Below are 23438 nucleotides of genomic sequence, written 5' to 3'. Positions count from 1 at the left end.
GAACCCCTTGTCCTGATCTCCTTTACGATAAGGGAGGACGTGGGGCCTCGTAGTCCTGGGGGATCTTGCAGCATCACCCCTAGGAGGCTGGGCCCACAGGGAGCACTCATGTGACCCGTTGACGGTCTAGCTGGAGCCGTGGAGCTGTGCTTGGCTGGGTTCCCTCTGTCCGGGTTAGGGCCACGGGTTCCCCTCTGGAGACACTCTGTGTCTTGGCACCTGCGTCCCCCGTCCCCCTTGCTGCCCACAGATAGGGCAGACATCCTGTCGGGTCCTGCTCATTAGTGGAGGTGGTGGGGACCGTGGGAGCTGCCCGGGGGAAGGGCCAAGGAGGAGGCTGCCAGGCTGCGGTGGGGGGAGGCTCTGAGGGGGCTTTCTGAGCTGTGCGCCCACCAGCCAGAGATCCACAGCCCTGTCACCCCGTTCTCAGGTTAGCAGTCCCCCAGCGAGGTCTCGGCTTCCTCTTGCTGCTGGGAGATCCCTGGGATCTCAGGAGGGCGGGAGGGGCCCTACAGAATCCTCACCCCAAGTGCCACTCAAGTTGGGGAGCTTGCCTGCCTTTGTCCTGGTCCTCCCGCTGAGTGGATGTTGGTGCCTCTGCAGGTCGGAATGAGCTGATCGCCCGCTACATCAAGCTCCGGACAGGGAAGACCCGCACCAGGAAGCAGGTGGGCCCTGGGGCAGATACCCTGTCACTGGTCGGCTCCCAGGGTGGGCCCAGCCCTCCGCAGGACCGGGTGTGAACTCTGGGGGCCAGCTTGGGAGGGGTCCTCTGCTGGGTATGCCACAGACGGTCAGTTTCCCTGGGGTCCCTTCTGCCATCGCCTGGGAGGGACCCCTCCCCATCCGACTGCACTTCTATTTAACTGGGAGAGGTGGGACCGAGGTCCCATCAGTGACTGATCCTTTCATTCATTCGTTCATCCATTCAGTCTGTGATGGGATGGGGGGCTGTGGAGGGCTGAGGGTCAGGGGAGCCGGCCGTCGGGCAGACAGGAGCCCCTCTTCCTGCCACAGGTGTCCAGCCACATCCAGGTGCTGGCTCGGCGAAAAGCCCGCGAGATCCAGGCCAAGCTAAAGGTAAGGCAAAGGCAGCAGCGGGAGGGCTCGGGTGGGCCAGCCTCCCGGGAGTTGGGGCTCTTTTCCCAGGAGGAAAAGTCTTCCTTCCCTTGGGTTTTGGGGCTGACTGCTTATGTGTGGAGCCAGTGAGCTTCTCAGTGCTGAGGAAAGTGGGGTTCAGCCTGTAACCTCTCTCCCACCTGCACAGAGGATGTTGACTGGGGGCCGTGTCTATGTGTCTGTGTGTGAATGGCCAGGCTCACAGCATCCTGGGAGACAGAGGCCGGTCTCCTGCTGTGCTCCCCGCCCCCTGCAGCCCAGAGGAACCAGGCACACCCTGAGTCCCATGGTTAGAGCAGCAGGACTGCCCTCCAGACCCCATTTCTTGCGGACCGCATGACCCCTTACTGCCGTCACCCAGATCCTGTGGGTGGCAGGCCTGCAGGATGGGGTCCATGCTGGGGGAAGGGCTGGTGGGGCTCCCTGGATCAGCCCCACCTTGCAGGCCTGTCTGCCAACAGGCGACTGCTACACGGGGAGCCAGCCACTGGTGGGAGTCCCCTCCCCACGGGACTCGGGCCTCCTGGACCCTGGACCCAGGGGCCCTTGGCTGAACCCTGGGAGGGAGCAGGCTGCCCATCACGGTGGATGTAACAGAAGAGTCTATGGCTGCTCGGTAGGAGGAGCCAGCACTTGGGGCTGAGACCAGTAAATCCACAGGCATTTTAATTTTATTTTTATTTTTTGGCCGCACTATGCAGCTTGCGGGATCTTAGTTCCCCGACCAGGGATTGAACCCGGGCCCTCGGCAGTCAAAGCACAGAGTCCTAACTGCTGGACCGCCAGGGAATTTCCCACAAACATTTTTTAAAGCAGTGGAAGCCCTTTCGTTTTTCTCCCAAATTAAGTATCACCCCGATCCGTTATCAGAGGATCTACTCTGGTCGAAGCTAGGTTGGCGAGAAGCAGGGTAGGGCCCCCTCGTGCTGGTCACCTCTCAGCCCCCATGACTCTCGAACCCGAAAGCATCCTAGAGCCCAGTTTAAAAGCCCCTGGACTAGAGGACCACGGAGGCCCCATCTGGCCCCGTTGTCCGTGACCCTGACACTGGAGGCTCTGATGGCGTGGGTGGGAACTCCCAGGAGGCTCCATTCCTCCTGCATCAGCCCAGCTGTCCCCCGCCCCTCACAGCTGTGGCCCAGCCCTTGCTCCTTTGTCCCCAGGACAGCTGGCTGGGCCGCAGCTGCTGGTCTGTCCCTCTCAGGCCGGCACATGTGTGCCCGGACATCCCCGGCCCTGCAGCCCACTTGCCCCTCACTCCCCGCTCTGGTCAGCCTGTGACTCACCAGGGCCTGTTAGGGGACCGGATGGAGAGCCGAATGTCCAGGGTTCTGTTGAGAGCCATCGAGGGGAGCTTTGCCTTCCCGTGGGGACCGGCTCTTACGGCCCATGTGTGCTCGAGGAGCTGAACCTGTCCCCATCCACAGGCTCTAACGTGGGGCTGGGAACAGCCTCTGGACCGCTGGACAGATTTCAAGGGGAGCCGTGGACCCCTTAAATAACATGCACACTTTCATGTATGAGCATTTTTCGGAGAAGATTGGTCCGAGGATTTTGTCATATTCTCTAGAGGGTCTGGGGCCCAATGTAGTTACCCACCCATCTCCCTGGTGGATGGCAAGGTCAGGTAGAAGTCCTCGGGTCATGGCCTTGGTCTGGCCTGGCTCTCCCCTGGGCCGTGGGCCCTCGGCCATGTCACCCACCTGCCTCAAGCTCCATCCAGCTTCCCCGCCTGTAAAATGACAGGGTTGAGCAAGGTGGTATCTGAGGTCCCCTCCAGCCGCAAAATTCAGTAGCCTCGTCAGTGATGTCACCCCCCACTCCCACCTGATTCCTGTCCCACTCCCTGGTCCCTGGCCGTTTGTTTAGACTGGCCATCGGGAAGGGACTCAGGTTGCTGACACAGGGTTGGAGCTCTCTGCCCTCCCCCCAGTGCAGTTGTTAACAGAGGTTTGTGGGCCTCCTGGGGCATGGCCTGCCGCCCCATTCGTGTCCTGGAGGGAGCGGGCCTGGGCATGTATGGCATCTCCCTCCCGACATCAGCAGACCCCTTGGGGAGAGGCAGCCTGACGCTTTGGTTATCAGAGGTAGCTTCAGAGCAAGGCCTAAGTTTGGCCCCAAAAGGACAGTGGGCTGGGGTGTTCCACCACTCAGCACAGGCTCCCGGGCCCTCTGTGCTGAGGATGGGTGCCGTCAGATCCTGATGTGCCCCCTCCTTGGTTTGCTCAGCCCCCCGGGCCTGCAGAGGTCAGAGGTCATGGATGTGCCATCCTGGATGGACCTTAAGGCCAACTGTCACATGACCCTTGTCAACACCCAAGTCCCCTAAATCCTCTGAGCCTCAGTTTCTTCATCTTAGAATGGGGAGCCTACGAGTCTTGCCAGCCTCACGGGGCTGCTGAGGTGTTCAGAACCAAAGCGAGACAGCGTTTTTTCCTTTCTGGGGGCTGTCTTGTGTGTGCCCTGTGAGCGTGAGGGGTCCCTGAGAGGCCGAGTGGAAGGGCCTGGCCCCAGACCTCATCGCGCAGGATGCTGGGCGCACCACCTGGACCCTTCGGGCCTGACGCCGTGGTGATGCTACCCACTGGGCGAGTGAAGTCATATGCTAAACAAGCTGTGGGCTGAAAGGACCTCCCTCAGCAATTAGCTTGCTTATTACTCAGGACAGATGTGGGTCCACCAATCTGATTATTAAATAAAGGGCCCACTTATTTTTCCCTTTTAAAAAGTAATTCATCATAAAGATACAGAATTTCTAATCAGAGCTCCCGAGTTGACCTAAACCAACCTTTTGTCTCCAATAATGCTGCCCATACTGAATAATACTTGCTGTTCAGTCTGTATGTGTGGCCTTCTTTTGGACCCACTAGGCTTTCTGACATACAGTACGCTGTCTTATTGGTTTTGAAGACCTTTGGGACTGGGGAGCTCAGGATGGGGGACCACTGGCTAATGCAAGTAGTAACCAAGTATTATTACTATTATTATTATAAGCAGGTCATTACTGCTGATTTGTTCAGAGCCTCTGCAGGGTGAACCCATTGTGGAGGGGGTCTTTGGGCCATAGAGGGGACCCACAGAGGACAGATAGTTGGTATTCGCATCCTGACACGTAAAAGGGTCGGGAGCCATGGGTGCCCGTGGTACAGTAGAGATCCACAGGCCAGGGCTGAGACGGGGCCCACAGGAGACCGTCCCTTGTCACCGTCCATGTGACCGAGGATGACCCCTGCCCAACAGATATTCATGCACCGTCTCCCAAGGGCCAGGTGAGGCCCCAGCCACCTCTGGTGTGGAGATGAGCAAGACCTGGGTGGTCCCTGTGTCCCTGAGGTTGGTAACAGGAGAGCCATGGTCTGGCAGGTGGCCTCCAAAGTCTCTTTAAACACTAATGAGACTGGCAGGGCGCGTGTTGTGCCCCTTTGACAGATGAGGAAAGTGATCAGAGCCACCGAGTGACTTACTCAAGTCACAGGACCGGTTCACAGCCCTGCAGGAACGGGAGCCTAGTCCCCAGGGCCGAGTCCAGGGTCTGGCTTCCCTGTCACCAGCTGGATCCGCCTCTCCCGACCTGCCAGGTGCCCACACTGAGGCTTCCCTCAATGTCTCCCCAGGATCAGGCAGCTAAGGACAAGGCCCTGCAGAGCATGGCTGCCATGTCGTCCGCCCAGATCATCTCTGCCACAGCCTTCCACAGTAAAATGGCCCTCACCCGGGGCCCAGGCTACCCGGCGGTCTCAGGGGTAAGTGGGGCTGCCTGGAGTCGGAGGCCGGACTGCCCCGTCCTTCCAAGGCACTGGCCACACCAAAGTCCTCACTTGAGTCCTCTCGGGCCAGGAGAGCCGGGGAAGGAGAGACCAAGGACCGAGGGGCCATGCCGTTGCCGGGACCGCCCTCCTGGGGGCCTTGGCCGTGACTAGGGTGCAGCCGCCCCATCAGACGGCCACCCAGGGGCTCTGCAGAGTTGGCCCCGTTTACAGAAGAGGAGGCTGAGGCCCAGCTTTGGGGCAGCACCGGCATGTTCTGAGGAGACCCTCTACCCTGCCCCCAGCTCAGCCTCGTCCCCCCGCCACCCTCAGGGGCTCCTTCCAGGTGAAGGGCTGATGTCCAGGAACAAAGTCCTCTCGAATTTTAAGCTGAGAATATGGGTCTCTTGGCCGTGGCCACGTGGGTCCTGCTCTAAGAACAGTCCAGAGAGGCCCCTCCTCCCCAGGGCTGAGTCCTCCCAGGGTGTTGTAGGCTGTGGGGACTGACGCACCGCCCCAGGCCCTGTGTCCGGGGAGCCTCTCGTCCAGCATTTTTCCGAGTGTGTCCAGAGGCCGCTAGTCCAGAAGGGCGTTGAATGGACAGGACGACGGGACGAACGAGTGCACACGTGACTCAGGCACTCAAGTCTCAATGGGGTGCTTGACTCCAGATCTCTTGAGAGTCCTGCGTGCCACTGTCACCAGGCATCTGTCCCCGAGGAAGGGGACGAGTGCTGTGTTTGCAAGCCTGGGGGCTTCTCCCGGGAGCCCCTTATCGGCGGGCTTTCCAGAGGCTGGGGGTCCTTGCAGCGCTCGCGGGGATGCCGTGCTGCCTGGCTCTAGGCAGGCACCCTTCCCAGGCCCAGGCCCCGGCCGCGGCCTCCAGCTGAGCCCCTGCCCGGTCTCTGTCTCGACGCTGCTGGCCGCGCACACTGGGCTCTGCTGACTCTGTGCTCTTGTCTCCTCAGTTTTGGCAAGGAGCTTTGCCGGGCCACGCCGGAACGTCCCACGAGTGAGTATGGCCACTGTGCTGCCCCGTTGCTCCCTGGGCTGCGCTTGAGCCCGTGAACTCGTGCCACTGACCCAGGCCTGAGGGTGGGAGAGCCGCAGTCTGGGCTCAGCCTTTCCGGATGGCCCTGCGCTTACGGATGAGGCTCTCCTGCTCTCGGGCACCCTGGGGTGGCGTTTGCTGAAGCCCCAGTCTATGCGGGGCGTAGCAGAACCCGAGCTCGGGACCCCGAGGGGAGGAGGCTAGGAACCAGCCCTCTGGCTGGCCTGGGAGGGAGGGAGGAGGGGTGGGTTTTCCCAACAGACCTGCTGCTTCTGTGGGTCGGCCAGAATCCCGAGGGAGCGGGAGGCCAGAGCCACTGACCACCCGGGCCTGCCTCACTGAAGACAGCGTTGGAGCCTGACCGAGGCTCTAGGGCTGCCACCTGCCCCCGGGCCCACGCGTCCTCTCTCGTCTCCCACAGTGTGAAACCTTTCTCTCAGCAAACCTACGCTGTCCAGCCGTCACTGCCTCTGCCAGGTGGGTCAGCAGGCTCTGCTTCCCTCGTGCCTCACACCCCTGTGGTTCCTGCTCCGGGTCCCAGGCCCTGACTGCTAGACGCCTCTGGCAGTCCCCTTAGATGCTGCCCTGGCACGTGCTCACACCGTGCACCCCATCTCCCAGCTCCACCTCGATCCTCTTCCAGGAACCAAGCCCCTGCGCCCCCAGGGCTGCCCGTGCTCCCCAAGCCCCTCCCCAGCGAGGCTCAAGGCTGGCAGGGTGCGCACAGCTCAAGGGGCAGTGCCTGTGCCCCGGGGTGGCCACTCCACCTGCATGTGTGCCCCGTCCTGCTTGGCTTCTGGGACGGCTTCCCTCTGTGACACTGTAATCCTCTCCTTCAAGATGGGGGTCCAGCAGAGCATGGCTTTCCAGCCCGGAGCCCCTGCTTAGCAGAGGGAAGGCTCCTGGCATGAGGCAGCTGGGGGTCCAGGTGGGCAGCACGGAGCTCCCGCCTCCCCCGCTCACGTGACCCGCTCTGCCGCTGCCTCTTTCTCAGGAAGGTCCCTCCACCTTCCGCTCTGCAGGGCGAGATAGGATCCTTGCCCTCACCCTCCTTTCCTGGCTTGGCAATGGCTCCTGCCTGCACGGGGGCCTGGCTTTTCCTGCTCTGAGAGCGGGCCCTGCCACCCTCCTAGGTTCCTGACGGCTGCTTGGGGGCCGCCCACCCCCTCTAGTCTGTGCTCTCCCCTCACGGCTCCTCCACCCCGTCTGCAGTCTCATCCCCGCTCTTATCCTCTGTAACTCACCTGTCATCTTTTTTTTTTTTTTAATATTTATTTATTTGACTGCATTGGGTCTTAGTTGTGGTGCGCGGGCTTAGTTGCCCCCACAGCATGTGGGATCTTAGTTCCCCGACCAGGGATCGAACCCGCGTCCCCTGCATTGGAAGGTGGATTCTTAACCACTGGACCACCAGGGAAGTCCATCCATTATCTTTTTAAAGCATCAATCTCACCGTGCTGCTTCTAGCTTAGAATCCGTTAGTGGCTCCCTGGTGCCTTCAGGACACAATCTAAGCTTAATTGTCACTCTGTGTGCCCTGGGCAGCGTCTGGGGCTGGTGTCTGTGTCTGTCTTCTGTGTGTCGGGCCACATCCTGTGTGCACGCCACGCTTGAACAAATGAACAGGTGATTCGGCTCACCCGTCAAATACCAGCTGGTGTGTCCAGCATGGTCCTCCGCCCGCACCCCGCCGTCCCTTGTCTGTTTCCTCCCCGGGCTTCTGACGTACCTGCCTCACTGCCCTCTCGTCCTGTCCGCCACCAAGCCCCGGAGTCTTGCTCCCTCCATGTCCCTCCTGTGTCCCCTTCTCTTCACTCCACCGCCCTCTTCATTTTCCCACTTGGGAAAAACCCACAAGGCCTGCGCTTCTGGTCCACCTCGCCCCAGCCCAGTCCTTCCCCCACGCGGAACAGGATCTTAAGAAATGCACAGCCGGTTGCTCCTCGGCCCCACCTAAAATCCTCCCATCGCCCTCCTGAGCTCAGGCTGAAACCCGTACCCCTTACCTAGCCTCCAGGGCCCATCTCTTCAGCCTCATTTGCAGCCCCGGCACAAACCCGCCCTCCCCGTCGCGTCTGCCAGACGGAGCCTCCGAGCTCACGGTGCGTCTCGCGGCCCCGTGCCCTCTGCCTGGAGCCCCCTTCCCCTGTCTGCACTTGCTGCCTCCCACTCTTACCCTGTAACCTTTTTCAGCATCACCTTCGGGTGGCCTTTTCTGACGCTCTTCAAGGTGGACTAGGAGGCCCCCTCCCCCGCTGTGCTGAGCGCCTTCCTTGTTTGTTTTCCTCACGTTCATTGCTTCACTTACTCGCCAGCCAGCAGCCAGTGCCTATTCTGGGCCGGGCGCTGTCCCAGGGGCTGGACAGCAGACACTCATGTCATTGTAACAGTTGGTCCGGTCGTCTCCCTGGCTGGACCAGAAGTTCCTCCAGGGCAAGAACCAAGCGGAGGCTGCCCTGGAAGCCCTGGGTCCAGCGGGCATCCCACCCGCCAACCCCAGCCAGCATCCAGTCTCCCTTGAATGCAGTTCCGTGCAGGGGCCCGAGGGGACTGAGCTGTTCCAGGCTGAGCTCCCCGCCAGGGCTGCCCCTGGACTGCTGGCCAGTGCTCTGCCTGCCCCCCACCCCCGCTGGGAGACCCTGTTAAGGCAGACAGCAGGTCCCCCAGCCAGCATGGGTCCCGCCGGAGGGTCTGGGGGCCTGGCGGAGGGTGCGGCAGGGAGGCCCTGTGGACCGGCTCCCATGTGCCGTCCTCTGTGTGCAGGGTTCGAGTCTCCCGCAGGAGCCTCCCCGTCGCCCTCCGCGCCCCCAGCACCCCCGTGGCAGGGCCGCAGCGTGGCCAGCCCCAAGCTCTGGATGTTGGAGTTCTCTGCCTTCCTGGAGCGGCAGCAAGACCCCGAAACGGTAGGTCCTGGCCTCCATCTGGCCACTCTCCCGCCCGGTGCTCATCCCTGGGGCGGCTGCTGCCCTGCTTCCCCCAGTGCCTCTTCCTCTGGCTCTGGCTTTCTCGCCCTGCTCTCTGCCCCGCTCCACCTTGGGGCCGAACTTAGGGTCCTTGTTCCTTTCCATCCCCCCTTATCCTTCCATCCTCTCCCTCCCCACTTCCTCTCACTGGACCTTCCCTCTGTCCCCGGCTCTGTTTCTGCTCCCTCCCCCTCGCACGGTTCCTGTGCCCCGTCCCGGTGCCCCGAGGCTCCGTCCCTTCCCTGCTCCCACCATGTCCACCTTCTTCCCGGTCCGGTCACCTCTCCGTCTGAAGGCACTGGTCCCAGCCCTGCCCGCAGGCTACTCTGCCCTTTCCCTGTGGCTCTGAGGAGTCTCCTGTCTGCCCCGTGTCCTCGGGGACGCCAGCAGGAGCAGCAGCCCACCCCCATCCCTCCCCCTTCAGTGTCTCCGTCCTGGGTGACCGGCATCACCTGCAAAGTTCAGAGGAGCACCTGGCCAGATGCACAGGATGCCAGAGTCAGGGGGACTTCACTGACCATTTCACTTTGACATTTTCAAGCTTATGGTTTAGATGAGGAACCCAGCGTGGACCACGAAAGAAGCAGCTCTTCTTTAGTTGCAGCGAGGGACCACAGCCGCCGTCTCCGGGGGGAGCACCCCTCGTATGGGCCGCTGGTTTTCCATCACAGATGAGATCACGGGGGTCCAGAGATAGAAGATGAGTCACCTAAGGATGTTAGCGACAGAGTCAAGCCTCAGTACAAATAGCGACCAGAAAGTACCGAGCACCTGCTGGGGGTCACCCTGCCCCAGGTGCTGGACACCTGTCAACTCTGCTTTACACTCAGCCCTTCTACCGGCTCTGTTTTACCAGAGGGGAAACGGAGGCCCCCGCCGTGGCGTCCCTGCTCTGGGCCCCTGGCCGGGCTCCGAGCCCCCGTCTGTCTGGTCTGTCTGCCCCGCCGCCCCCATGGCCCCTCAGACCCGTTCTTCTCTGTCCACAGTACAATAAGCACCTGTTCGTGCACATCGGCCAGTCGAGCCCCAGCTACAGCGACCCCTACCTCGAAGCCGTGGACATCCGCCAGATTTACGACAAGTTCCCGGAGAGAAAGGGTGGTCTCAAGGAGCTCTTTGAACGGGGACCCTCCAACGCCTTTTTCCTCGTGAAGTTCTGGGTAAGCCTGGTATGACCTCCTCCTTCCCACCCCAGCACGTCGGTGACCTCAGGGAGAAAGGAGGAGGGGTGGGCCTTGGTGGCGGTGGGACCTGGGACACGCAGGACAAGAGCAAAGGGCCAGCACAGAGCGGCCCTCTGGTGCCGGGAGCTCAGACCAGATGAGGCCATTGGTGCCGCAGCGCGAGGCCCCCTCCTGATGGCGGGTGATGGTCACGCCCGGGCAGAAGTGCGGCCTCAAGGGGTCTGTAGTACCAGAGAGGACCTACAGGAGACCTGAGGGGTAGTCACCCAAGGCTTTCAATGCCAAGGTTTCCGGGCCCGCAGCGGGGCAGCCGTTGGGCTGGATGGGGCTTGGAGAAGTGGACGGTAGGCTTAGGCCGGGTCATCCCCAAAGAAACACCAAGCTTCTCCAAGAACTCAGCCCGTAGCTCGGCCTCCGCCGCCCTCCCCAGCTCACCCCTGCATGGGTGCTGTGTGGGTAGAGCCTCCTTCTTTTGAAACCTCCAAGACCAGGAGGCATAGGACCTGTTCCCGGGGCCCAGCACCCACAGAAAAGGGATGCCGGGAAGAGGGACAGGGCAGGAGAAGCCAGCGGGAGGAAGTGCAGGAAATCCTTCTGGCTGGTGATCAGAGCCTCCGAATCGTCTCAGAGCCCAGAAGCTGGGCCTTTATTTGGTCTCGGACCACTCTGATAACCTGAAAGCTGTGCTTTTCCTAGAAGTGGGCATATTCACACGAAAGTGTACATGCAGTTCCAGGTGGCTTACTGGTCCCTGGCTAGGAGCTCTTAACCTAGCCCTTATCCGCAACCAAATCTGTGGGGCTGGCTGTCTACAGAAAAGGCAGGAACGGAGACCCAGGGCCCGGATCCCGAAGAGGCTCAGTGTTTGCCCTTGCAGGACTGCTTGCTCTGCGAGCCGATGGAGGTTGGCCCTGGGCCTTCAGGGATGGGCAGAGTTAGGCAGAAAAGGGGAAGGACCTCCAGGGGGGCCTAGTCATGGGTAAACGTGTAAGAGAGGGAACCGTGGAAAGTAAATCGGGAGAGGTGAGTCTGATCCTGGAAGGTCCTGATCCTACAAAGGTCTGGATTTGATTCTATGCTGGGATGAAAAATAGGTAATAGTTTCTTTTACTTTTTCTTATTTTTAAATCAGTGCATGTTCACAGTTATTAATACCAAGAGGCTTATAAATGAAAACCGTCAGGTTCTCGTCCGCCTCCTCTCAACCCCAAGCCCAATCCCGAGAGGCAATCACTGTAAAATGTCACTGATTATTCTGGGTTTTATCTCCTTCGTTCTAAATATCTGCTTATATTGCTACACTTTGATATCACGACTATGTATTGTGTATTTATGGTAGAAAAACATGGCCTATATTATACCACTTTTCCCCTCATCATCCCAGTAAGTTATATAATTTAGTCAAAGCAATAAAGTGTTTAGATTTTGTGACAACGTAGATTGGCCACCAGAGTGTGTAATGATTACATTTCATTTCTTGTGCAACTTTGTTTTTCCTAAAAATAAATGTCTCTTTCACTTGCACATTTCTAAAAAAACCTATTATTAAATTTTTACAAATTGTTCTATCATAACCAACATATAAAATTTTAAAAACTGTTTTTCACCCGGTGCTCAAGCCTATCAGATAATTTATACTGTGTCCCTTTCTCCATCTGGATGCCTCTGCTCTGCTCCGGTTTGAACTGGTTTTCCTCCAGGCCTGCTCAACAGCCGTCCTGAGACCTCTGTTAACTGCTCCTCTATTTTGAATCTACAGTTTCCTAGATCTCATATTTCTCTCTTTTTTGGTGTTCCCCCCTCATTTGGCTGGAATACATTCTCTAGTACCTTCCTAAGAAAAGGTGCATGGTAGATAAATGTTCTAAGTCTACCTGTTTGAAATGTCATTTATTTTCAGTACTTGATTCATAGTTTGGGTACAGAATCTCCATCGTAAATGATTTTCCCTAGAAGTGATTTTCAAGAATCATTTTTTGGTTGCTCCAATGTCTTCTTATAAGAGTAGTCTGGTAGTATTCTAATTCTCTATTCTTCGTTATGTAACTCGGTTTTTTTAGCCTGTAGGAGTTTTGCATTTCCTCTCTGTTCCTTACATTAAATTTCACATTGATGAGCTTTGGGATCTGTGTTGTTTTTCTTCCTATTTTTGAGCCAGGTACTTGGTAGGCAGTGAGATGAGAGTCTCTCAATTCGGTAAATTTGCTTATATTATTTCTTTTTCTTTCTTTTCTCTGTGTTCTTTTCCAGGAACCCCTGTTAGTCTGATGTTGGATATCCTGGACCTATCCTCTCTGATTTTTACCATTTATTTATTTTCCAATTCATTTTCTTAGAGACTTTCTTAACTTTATCTTCTAATTAAGAGTGAATCTGAGTGAATATTACATAAAACCCAAAGTAACATTGGCATGAATGAATAGTTCTTCTTTCATGTAAAGTAAGTCTGGAGATAGAGTGTCCAGGTCTGGTGCAGCAGCTCCGTGAAATTACCAGAGACCCTACTCTTCTCTATATGCCGTCCTCAGTGTGTGGCTTCTGTCCTCAAGGTCAAGGCTGCTGGGCTTCCAGCCATCACATCCATTTTTCAGGCATCAGGAAGGGGGAAAGCCAACTTAGTTCCCTTTAAGGAGCCTTCCTGGAAGTCCCACACAACTCTTAATTAGTTGTCTGTTTGCAGGTAGCTGCAAAGGAGCCAGGGAAATGTACTCTTTTAGTTGAGTAAATTACCATTCTGAATAAAATCAGGGTTCTATTACTACAGAAAATGAACGACTCTTTCAATTGTTCATATGTTGTAGTTTAATTGATGGCATTTTTTTCTTAATTGTTTGTAAAATCTTGGTGCATTATACATTTAGTGGTGAAATAGATTAATGGAATATGGTGGCGTTCTCTGCCCACCCCCACCCCACCCCTTGTATCGAATATTTAATTTTGACCTTGACTTTTTTTTTTTTTTTTTGCGGTACACGGGCCTCTCACTGCTGTGGCCTCTTCCGTTGCGGAGCACAGGCTCCGGATGCACAGGCCCAGTGGCCATGGCTCACAGGCCCAGCCGCTCTGTGGCATGTGGGATCCTCCTGGACCGGGGCACAAACCCGCATCCCCTGCATCAGCAGGCAGACTCTCAACCATTGCGCCACCAGGGAAGCCTGACCATGACGTTTTTAATTTTTAAGAGCTTCTTCTTCTTTGATTGCATCCTGATCTTGTTTCATGGCTATTTTTTAAGTTTTCTTCTGCTCCCTTTGTTTCCCTTTAGTCCCTTTTTCTGTCTGTTTGGGTGTTTGTCTTTCAAGTTGGAGGATTTTCTCAAATGTCTATAATTCTTGGCCAGATTTTTTGGTCCTTATTTTTTTGACAGTTTTATTGCCATATAATTCACCTACTTAAAGTGTACAATTCAGCATTTTTAGTATATTCACAGAGTTGTACAACCAGTGAACATTTTCATCACCCCCAAAATAAACCCCAAACCCATTAGTTATCACCTCCACCCCCCAGCCTTAGGCAACCACTAATCTGCTTTCTGTCTTTATAGCATTTTTAGATATTTCACATAAATGGAATCTTACAATATATAGTCTTTTGTGACTGGCTTCTTTCACTTAATGTTAAGTTTTTAAGGTTTAACCATATTATAGCACATATCAGGACTTCTTTCCTTTTTATGGTTGAGTAATAGCCCATTGTCTGGATAGAGCACATTTTGTTTATCCATTCATCCGTCAGTGATGGGCATTTGGGTTGTTTCCAACTTTGGGCCATTGTGAATAATGCTGCTATGAACTTAATATACAAGTCTTTGTGTGGACATAGCTTTTCATTTCTCTTGGGTAGATACTTAGGCATGGAATCTGGATCATATGCACTATTTATTTATTTATTTTTGGCTGTGTTGGGTCTTCGTTGCTGCGCGGGCTTTCTCTAGTTGCGGCGAGTGTGGGCTACTCTTTGCAGTGCGTGGGGTTCTCATTACGGTGGCTTCTCTTGTTGCAGAGCACAGGCTCTAAGCACGTGGGCTTCAGTAGTTGTGGCTTACGGGCTCTAGAGCGCAGGCTCAGTAGCTGTGGTGCACAGGCTTAATTGCTCCGCAGCATGTGGGATCTTCCCGGACCAGGGCTTGAACCTGTGCCCCCTGCATTGGCAGGCAGATTCTTAACCACTGAGCCACCAGGGAAGTCCCCTCTTTTTACATTCTTGACAGTGTCCTTTGAAGCACAACCTTTTCCATTTTGATGAAGTCCAGTGTATCCTTCCTTTTGTTGTTCGGGCCATTTGTCCATGTCCAGTGACTGGGAACTCTGTGGACAAGGTGTGGGCCTTGTTACCTGCCGGGCTTCTCTTTCAGGTGATCGGGGTTGGGGAACCAGCTGCTTTATTGAGGACACTAGTAAATTTCAGCATATTTACTGGACCTTTTCCTTTCCTGAAGTGGTTCAGTTTCTCCAAAGAAGACTCCTACTGTCCGCCCCCTTTGGCAGGGACAAACGAACATTCTAGCAGTGGGGCAGGGAGAGGGCTAGGAGAGCCGACTGTTTCTTAGGCAGCGTTCACCTCATGCCCTGGCCCCCACCCCCTCTTCTGACATGCCTGGTGTCCCTGAGACCTGACACCCTCCTGTTTAATTTCTTCCCCTGATGTGTGGAGAGTGGGGGCCCGGAGGCCTGACCACGCAGTGTACAGCCTTTCAGCCGGTTCTTTGTGTCATATTCTGTGCCTCCCTGGCCATCACTGTCCTGGCCCCTCTCGTTCCGAGGATGGTGCTGACTTCTCACCTGTCACCCCTCTGAGGGCACTTTCAGGCTGTAACTCTTCTTCTGTCCTTTTCCCCGCAGAAGCCATCCTAGTTCAGATCAACTGTCAGTCCCCTGGAATTTGTTGAATTCTCCTGTCCGTTTGGTCTTTTCTCCATTTTCTTCGTGTGTGTGGTGCAGCGCATTAAAAAAGGTCTTTGCCCTCATCCTGTTGGCTCTCTGGATGGGGAAATGTGAACTTGTACGGTCAGTCTCCCTTTTTTTTTTTTTTTTTTTTTTTGCGGTACGCGGGCCTCTCACCACTGTGGCCTCTCCCGTTGCGGAGCACAGGCTCTGGACGCGCAGGCTCAGCGGCCATGGCTCATGGGCCCAGCTGCTCTGCGGCACGTGGGATCTTCCCAGACCAGGGCCCGAACCCGTGTCCCCTGCATCGGCAGGTGGACTCTCAACCACCGCGCCACCAGGGAAGCCCCAGTCTCCCATTTTAACCAGAGGTCCATGAGGGCCACCGCTAATGGATCGGTAGCAGTTGTTTGGAGTGCTGGGTTGAGGAAGATCTGGAGGGAGCCCTTCCTGGATTGACTGGTAATGTCTGCCATGGGTGCAGCAGGGGAGGGTATGTGCATTTCCTACATGTTTGCCATCCCGTTGTTGAGGTAATGAGGAGTCTGTTGAATGCGGCATGGCCAGAGCTGTGCTCGGTTAGATGCATTCGCCATCCAGACTGACAGCTGCAATACAGGCCGAGAAACAGACCTCAGCCTCCTTAGGGCCTCAGCGGAGAGGCTGGCTTTAGAGTCGGATGTACGAGGCAGCATGCCAGGCTCCTTTTTCTCAGGAGGGGCTTAAACCGTCTCATTTCCCTTTTCTTCTCCCTCTTCTCCCTTCCAGCCCTGGACATGGGAGTTGGAACCAAGTGCCTTGGTTGTCAGCAGCCAACCAGCACTGGCACCATCCGGCCAGCGGTGGCAACTCCCACCTCCTGCTCTGTGTCCAGGGAGGTTCCTGGCCTTTCCTTAGGAGAGCCTATGCCCTCTGTCGCCCACTCCTTCCCCCAGCCCCCCCAAGCCTGTCCAGGCTCAGCCTTGACTCGGAAGAACGCCCTTGGCTCAGCTACCCCGAGGGTTCAATTTAAGGTGACCCCTGACCAGGGAGGCCTGGCTGGCAGGAGGCGTATGGGAACACCACCCTGGTCGTGGCAGATAGCATACTGGGGGCCCTTTTCACCAGCTTCTGCCTTCTTTGAGTTGGTGACAGTGTTCTGTATTCTTCTAGCCACCATCCAAATGAGAGCCATCCTAGGCCCCCATTTCACAGATGGGGAGACTGAGGCATGGAGTAAGCAAAGCAAGGGTCTGGCTCTGAGACCCCCAGCCTGGGCAAGCCTTGCTCCTGTAGTCCTTCTTGTGATGCACACACCGAGGTAGGTCAAGGCAGTCGGCGGAAGGTCACCTCAGGCGCTGTTCATAACCTGACTTGTGCTGGCATGTTCATCCTTGCCACACCTCTGAAGGGAGGTACAGCTGACAGCCTCGTTCCGTACAGGGGAAGGTGAGGCACACAGAGGTGAAAGGATGTGCCGGGCAGCCCAGTTTGTAGTGACAGAACCAGGATCAGCGCCAGCCAGCCCCGCTCTGGGAGCGTGCTCGGAACCATCACCCCAGACCATCCTGCCTTGCCGGGTGGCTGGGGTCCCCCGCGCGGCCCCGTGCTCCCCCTGCTTCTAGTGGAGAAGGCTCTGGATAGCCTAGAAAAGGGCCTCCCGCCCCTGAGGAAGTGCAGCTAGTGGGGGCAGGGAGAGAGCAGTCTCAGCTGTGCATTCAGTGTCGAGCTGGGCACTTGGGCTTCTTGGGTCTTCTAGAGCCCAGGCTTCCCTTCCAGGAGATGGGCAGGGGTGTCCTGCCTAGAGATCAGAGCTGGCAGGTGGGGAGGAGGACCAGAGGATCCTTCTCCCACCTGGCTCGCGGCCCTGGTCCTCTCCTTCCTCCTGAGTCTGGGGAGGCTGGAGGTGGGGGGGAGGGGAGGAGAGAAGGTGGAGACGGTGGTGCTGGGCAGCGTGATTGGGCAGGTTCCACGCCGGGCCGCTGTGCTCCGTCCACGGGCTGCGCACACAGCCCGTGCCGTGCGGACCCCATAGGAGCTTGCGTTCCGAGGGGGAGAATCAGAGCAGGTCTCACCTGCTCTGTGTGGGAGGGGGTGGGCTGCCAGTGAGCCCTCCCAGCGTGTCGGGAGAGCGAGGCAGGCAGCAGAGGGCCCAGCTGGAGAGCTGTGTCCCGAATGAGTCTCGGCTCCTGTGGGCCCTGTTTCTCCACCTGAAAAGTCAGCACTTTGTTCTGGAGGGCCTGCGACGTGCTTGTGTCCGAGGACCCTGATGAGTGGGGTTGGCTGGGGGTGGGAAGGTGGGCACGTGGGCGGCCAGGGCACCTTGGCCGTCATCCGGTCCCTCTCCTCCTGCGTGGGGAAGGTAGAGGCGCCAGGGAAGGACAGACCTGGGATGCGGGAGAGGACGGTCTCCTGCGTGCTAACCATGGGACTTGGGGTCCTCCCAGGAAGCCCAGGCGCCCTAGCCGTCTGGAACCCTCCTCTTCTGCGCCCTGGCTTGTGGCTGGTGTGAGACTGACCACACAATTAGGAAGGGACGCTGCCAGGAGAGGACAGTGTGGCCACACACACCCCTCGCCCTGCCCCAAAGCCTGGTGGTTTTCTCGTCCGGCCCCAGGCCCCGGGCGCGCAGGCTGCGGGGTGGGTCAGAGCCCGCTTGGAGTGGGAGGAGGACTTTGATGTCCCATCTCAGCCTCCTGTCCCCCTCCTGCCGACGGCACTGTTCTCTTTGGGGGGATATGGGTAGTAAGTGGCCGGCTCGTGGTCATCGGTTCCAGCTGGTGGTGGCACTGGGGGCAGGAGGGGTTGGGTGTCAGGCTGTGCTTCGTGGATGTGAGATACAGAGGCTGAGAAGCTCCCAACTCCCCCAGGACATGTGAGACCAGCAGAGGCCACCTCTGTCCTTAGGCAGTGGGAGAGGGATCTCTTACACACTGATGGCCGTGAACTCCAGGCTGCAGATTGAAAATGCCGGGCAGAGCTGGGCCGAGGCCGGGCAGGGAGGACAGCACCCCAGACCTTCCTCCGTCGAAGGGCCCTTTCTCCCAGGCACATACCAGCCCATAACAATGAATCTGAGCCCCCTGGCCCCCAGGCCCGGCTGTCCCGGCTCATCTGTCAGCCACCCGATCCGCTGCACCTGTTCCAGGCCCAGCCTGTGAGCTGCCACTGCACCGTAGCTATGAATAGGGTGGAGGGCAGGGGGCCGCGGGGGCACTCTCAGGGTAACGTGGGGGGCAGCTTTGCTCTCAGGCTGAGAAAGCAGAGACCCTGAGCGTGTGCGGGGAGGTGCTCAGATTGGGGGGTACGCGGTGGGGCTGCAGGAGGTGGTGGGTCATAATTAGGATGCCACTGAGGATGGTGAGGTGCTGTGGGGTGTGCGCTTTTCGCTGGCCGGGGCCCCCGGCGACCAAGCAGGGGGACCATAGGGTAGGTTCTGGGGCAGACGTTGGACCGCCACCGTCTGAGAGAGATGAGAGAGATGAGGCGTCTGAGACTTTCATCTCTGCCCCATCTCCTTCTCTCTCTCTCTCTCTCAAGCACCAGCTCACCTCTTCTACCCGTCCCCCAAAAAGCCACACACTCCATGAGAGCAGAGACAACACGGCAGCCTCTTTGGGCCCCACCCTGTCCTGGCCATGCTGGGCCAGGCAGGATAAACGGGCAGCGGAGCGACCGGAAGGACCAGGCGAGTGGGAGGCGATGCCAGAAGCCCCTGGAGTGTCTTTGGGCCGGGGCGGGGCTCCGAGGACTGGCAGGGGTGCAGGGGGTGGAGGTCCCCCTTGTGAGCACAGGACCGCCCCTCACCCAGAGCCGCCGAGAGGGGAGAGTTTCAGCAGCCCCGTGCCATGCTGTGGAAGGCACCCCGCGTGCCGGGCCTGAGCCCTGGGAGAGCTTGGTTCCGGCCTCGAGTGTGCTTACCATCTGGAAGGGGCAAGGCCAGGCCCTGCCAGCACAGGGTGGTGACGGGCACGTCCCATCCCCGCGGGGTGCTGGGCAGCTGCTACCTTGTGCGCCGGGGAGAGCCTGGAGGGGCCACGCCAGCCCTGCCCGAGCCCGGTGCACAGTGCACGGATTCGCATTTCTTCATTAACAGTTAGGTGATTGTTTTCAGGTCTATTAGGAGACAGAATCCTTGATGTCACGGATATGACTGCTTAGAATAAGAATGAGTTGATTTGAAAGAAACCGTTCGGGGTGGAGTGGGGCGTGTGGTGAGTGGTACGTGAATAGCATCAATCAGGAGGATGGCGGTGGCTGCATCCGGGAGACGTCGGTTCATGTCCTGGCCTCGCCCCCTCATCCGGGCGCCTGCCCTCCCCAGGAGCCGGGCTCCCTGCCAGCTCTTTTCCAGGCACGGTCCACGTTCCTGCCCTGCGCTCCTGTATCTCAAGCACACACGAACTGTCCCCCAGGCCTTTTTGAGGAAGTCCAACAAACTGGGTCTCCTAGGAGAAGGAGCATGTGACTTAGTAGAGAGAACAGGAGACAGAGAGCTGGTGCTGGTCCCAGGGGCCAGGTTTAACTGCATAGCCCGTCACAGCGGCAGTTAATGCCCAGCCCACCGAAGGCCTGGCCCACCTCTGCAGGCCCCTGGGCCCCCCCTACCCTGCTCCATGCCCACCACAGATGGGGGAGACGGCTGCTTATTTTGGAGTTTGGTTTTCTCTTTTTCATTTTTTTTGGCCACGCCGTGCAGCTTGCAGGATCTTTGTTCCCCAACCAGGGATTGAACCCAGGCCCCCCGCAGTGGAAGTGCAGAGTCCTAACCACTGGACTGCCAGGGAATTCCCTGTAATTCATTTTCTTCTTTCTTCCTAATGGCCCCATGAAAGCCCTTGCTGGGCACACTGAAATGTATGCCATCTCGGTCAACATGGCAACAGCCTTTATTTTCATCGTAAAAGTAACACACCCTCATTCTGCTTTATGACCTTTTTTTTTCTTTCCGCTCAACATTATGTTGTAGTCAGTTCACAGTAGTAAACACAGGTCCCTCTCGACACGGTGTGTGGCTCTATAATATTTCTACTGTGCCTAAGACAGTTGCCCCCTGCCAGTCCAGAGAGTGTTCTTGGTCTTGGAAAACTTCTTTCCCCAAAAGAGAGAAAAGTAACGACTTGGATGGCCAGGGGCAGAAGAGCCCGGGGCCCGGCTCTGAATTGTGCTGGAAACTTCCCAGGGTTCTGGGGCTCCCTGTCACTTTGTGCAGAAGACTCCTTGGGGTCAGAATCCTTATCGCGGTCAGGAGCTCCCCTGCGTGTGTGGGGCTGCGCTCTGGGTCCCACTGGGCAGTGATTTGGGACGCGTTGTGTGGATGGGAGGAGAGGCTTCCCGCTAAGAATAAGCCTTTTGTGATCTGTTTGCACACTACTTCTGAGTCTGAAGCTGCTCTGTTAGCACCCTGACTCAAATGGGGTGATTTGCTGTGGAGCCCAGGTTTCGGGGTGGGGACCCCTCAATGGTTGGGGGCTTCGCCGAGGCACCGAACAGCCTCACCCAGTGTCTCTCGGCTGGGTGGGAGAAGCACCAGAGCTGGAGCCTGAGGACCCAGGGCCCGTGACTCACCCACTCTGTGGCCTTGGGCAAGGCCCGCAGTCGGGGAGCCTGAGATCAAACTGAGGCCCCCGTCCTGCCTTGTCCCCCTTGCAGGGAGTGGGTGTGAACTCATGAGTCTTATTACCCACCTTTCCTGGGGGGGGGCAAATTCAAATCGCCCCAACACGCAGCAGGAGGCGTCCTGGACCCTGCCTTCAGGCACAAAGCTGATCAGAGGCCCAGGGGGCTCCCACGCCAGGCTGAGGAAGGGCTTCCCTTTGGCAAAGGGGCTCGGTGAGAGGGTGCTAACCAGACTTTGGTTGGGCACAGAGCTCTCAGAGCAGTTGCAGAGGAGCCCAGCGGAAGGAGGCTGGTGTTGGGGAGATTGGTCCGGAGGCAGAACAGAGATGCAGAAGGTCAAGGGTGGCCGGGCTTGCGGTGCCCCAGAGATGGCGAGAGGCCAGCCCCCAGAGCCACTGCTGAAGGGACACCGGCAGGGCCCTAATGCTCTAAAGACCGATCTGGGGCCCCCCCTGCTGGGCTGTTGGTACCCGATGGGCAGCAGGGCCGGCAGCTGATGCAGGCCCAGGTCCTTGCCATTGTTTGGGGCACACGACCTGACTTTACCCCAGGCCTGTGTGCGGATGGACGGGGGAGCTTTCCGAGGTCCTGTGTCCACGTTTTCTCTGAGCCCCCGATGGCGTCCTGGCCCTGGGGCCTGGGCTGTGGCCCCAGAGGCCTCCTCGGTGCTGTCCCCAACACGGCCCCTCTGAGTTACCGCCACTCCTCGGTCTCCCCTTGTCTCCCTCCAGGCAGACCTCAACACCAACATCGAAGATGAGGGCAGCTCCTTCTACGGGGTGTCCAGCCAGTACGAGAGTCCCGAGAACATGACCATCACCTGCTCCACCAAGGTCTGTTCCTTTGGCAAGCAGGTGGTGGAGAAGCTGGAGGTGAGCACGCGCCGCCGCTCGCCCGCCTGGGCGCCAGACCGTCGCGCCCCTGCGGCCCGGGCTTCTCACCTCTGTGCCCACATGTGTCTGAATGAATGCAGCCTGACCCTCGCCGTGCCCCATCACTGACAGCCCACCTCACGTCCGACACAAGCAGAGCCCCTGCCCCCCCATCCTGGTGGGTCTCACCTGTTGCCCGTCGGGTCACGGGGAGCCGTTCCAGCACCCCAGAGCTGAGCTCCCCTACAGCTCTTAACCCACGACCCCTCGGGTGGAGTCCGGGCAGCAGCGGTCTCTGAGAAGCTCTTCGAGTTAGTTATTTCCAGTGAAATTTTAATTCTGAGATCGTTGCGGATCCACGTGCAACGGTAATCCCTTGCCTAGTTCCCCCGATGGCAGCATCTTACATACCTAGAGTGGACCATTAGCAACCTGGCTGTTGACGCCGATGTAGCCCACTAACCTGAGTCAGATTCCGTCCGTTTACACCCACTCATTTGTGTGCATGCCTGTGTGTGTGTGTGCCCAGATGTGTAGCTACGCATACGTGACAGTTCCGTGGCCACGAGGTCCCTGTGGCCCATCCCCCACGTGCGGCCGGGATTGAGCCGTCATTCCGTCCCCGTCTCCACGTCTTGAAGCTCCTTCCTCCGACACCCGGCGTCTGGGTCACAGGGGGCGGGGGGGCGCTCTGTCTCGAGGGCTCCCTGGGCTCTCTGCCCGTCCTTCCCACTTAAGGCCGAGCGGGTTGTGGAGCTTCCTCACGGAGCCCGCCAGGCTGGCCGTGGGCAGCGGCCTCCTAAGCCCCACTGTCCCCGGGCCCTGCAGACCGAGTACGCGCGCTACGAGAACGGCCACTACTCCTACCGTATCCACCGCTCGCCGCTCTGCGAGTACATGATCAACTTCATCCACAAGCTGAAGCACCTGCCCGAGAAGTACATGATGAACAGCGTGCTGGAGAACTTCACCATCCTGCAGGTGTGTGCGCGCAGGGGTGTGCGCAGCGGTGGGGGGTGAGAGTGGGCGGTGGGCGGAGAAGAGGGCGTGCCGTCTCCCGGCCCCGACGCCCTCCTCCCCCACCCCCGCAGGTGGTCACCAACAGAGACACGCAGGAGACGCTGCTGTGCGTCGCGTACGTCTTCGAGGTGTCGGCCAGTGAGCATGGGGCTCAGCACCACATCTACCGGCTGGTGAAGGAATAAGAGACCGGGGAGCAGGGAGGGGGCAAGACATCGTGTGCGCAGGGACACGGGGTGGGGACCCGCGGGGCAGCCCCCCCAGAGCGCCAAGAGAGTTGAGGTCATGACTCTTCCACCCAGGAACAAACTGCCTGAACCCGCAGTGCCTAAGCCCAATAAACCCAAGATCTGTGCATCTTCAGAGGCCCCATCTGGCTGTGTGAGCCTCGGGAGGGGCTGAGGGAGCAGGGGGCTGGCTGGAAAACAGGCCGGAAGCAGCCCCGGGGTGCGGTCCTGAAGTCAAGGCCCCAGTGGACTCAGCCAGGAACGTCCAGATGCTGAAGCTCAAGATGGGACAGCCCCTGCGCTGCACTGGAGCCGCTGCGCCCCCCGCTGCCGGCCACGCTGGGAGGCTTGAGGGCGGGCGTGGGTCCTCGGCCTGTGCGTCCTGTGTGGGCACCTCGGCCACCTGGGAGTGATGCATGCATCTGCCCTGGCCACCTCTGCTGCTGCTGCTGCCCCAGGGCAGCCGACAGGGAGGCCCGGCCCAGTCCCGGGGTGGGGGTGCGGTTTCAGGTGTGGAGGTGACTGAACTCTCGGGAGGTTGGAAGTGAACGCAGTCAGAGCTCTTTAGGTAGTTTTCATCCGTCTCCAGGCATGGGCTCCGTGGCCACGCTGGCTGCCTGCGGGGGTGGGTCCCAGGTCAGGGGAGCCCGAGACAGCGAGGGTGGGAGTGCAGTGGTGCAGCCAGCTTTTGAGTGTGGGCGGTGAGGCCGGAGTCACGCGGCCTCCTCTGTGGTGGTGAAGGCCAAGACGGTTGGTGAGAGGTCTGCGGTGGACC

General features: G+C 58.3%; 1 protein-coding gene across 1 annotated transcript; it reads left to right on the top strand.

The window, feature by feature from the left end:
- Window positions 1-4766: 4766 nt before the first annotated feature.
- TEAD4 (TEA domain transcription factor 4) lies at window positions 4767-22793 on the top strand (the record flags this gene model as incomplete). Its single annotated transcript, XM_079715731.1, has 8 exons — window positions 4767-4862; window positions 5834-5877; window positions 6338-6393; window positions 8680-8819; window positions 9866-10039; window positions 21276-21416; window positions 22245-22397; window positions 22508-22793. The coding sequence occupies 8 exons, from the start codon at window positions 4767-4769 to the stop codon at window positions 22619-22621; spliced, it is 918 nt and encodes a 305-aa protein (XP_079571857.1). The 3' UTR covers window positions 22622-22793.
- Window positions 22794-23438: the final 645 nt, after the last annotated feature.

The sequence above is a fragment of the Hyperoodon ampullatus genome (assembly GCF_949752795.1).
Source record: "Hyperoodon ampullatus genome assembly, chromosome: 11".
Classification (NCBI taxonomy): Eukaryota; Metazoa; Chordata; class Mammalia; order Artiodactyla; family Ziphiidae; genus Hyperoodon; species Hyperoodon ampullatus.
Note: the sequence above shows the minus strand (reverse complement) of the source record. Positions and strands in the feature narration are given on the sequence as shown.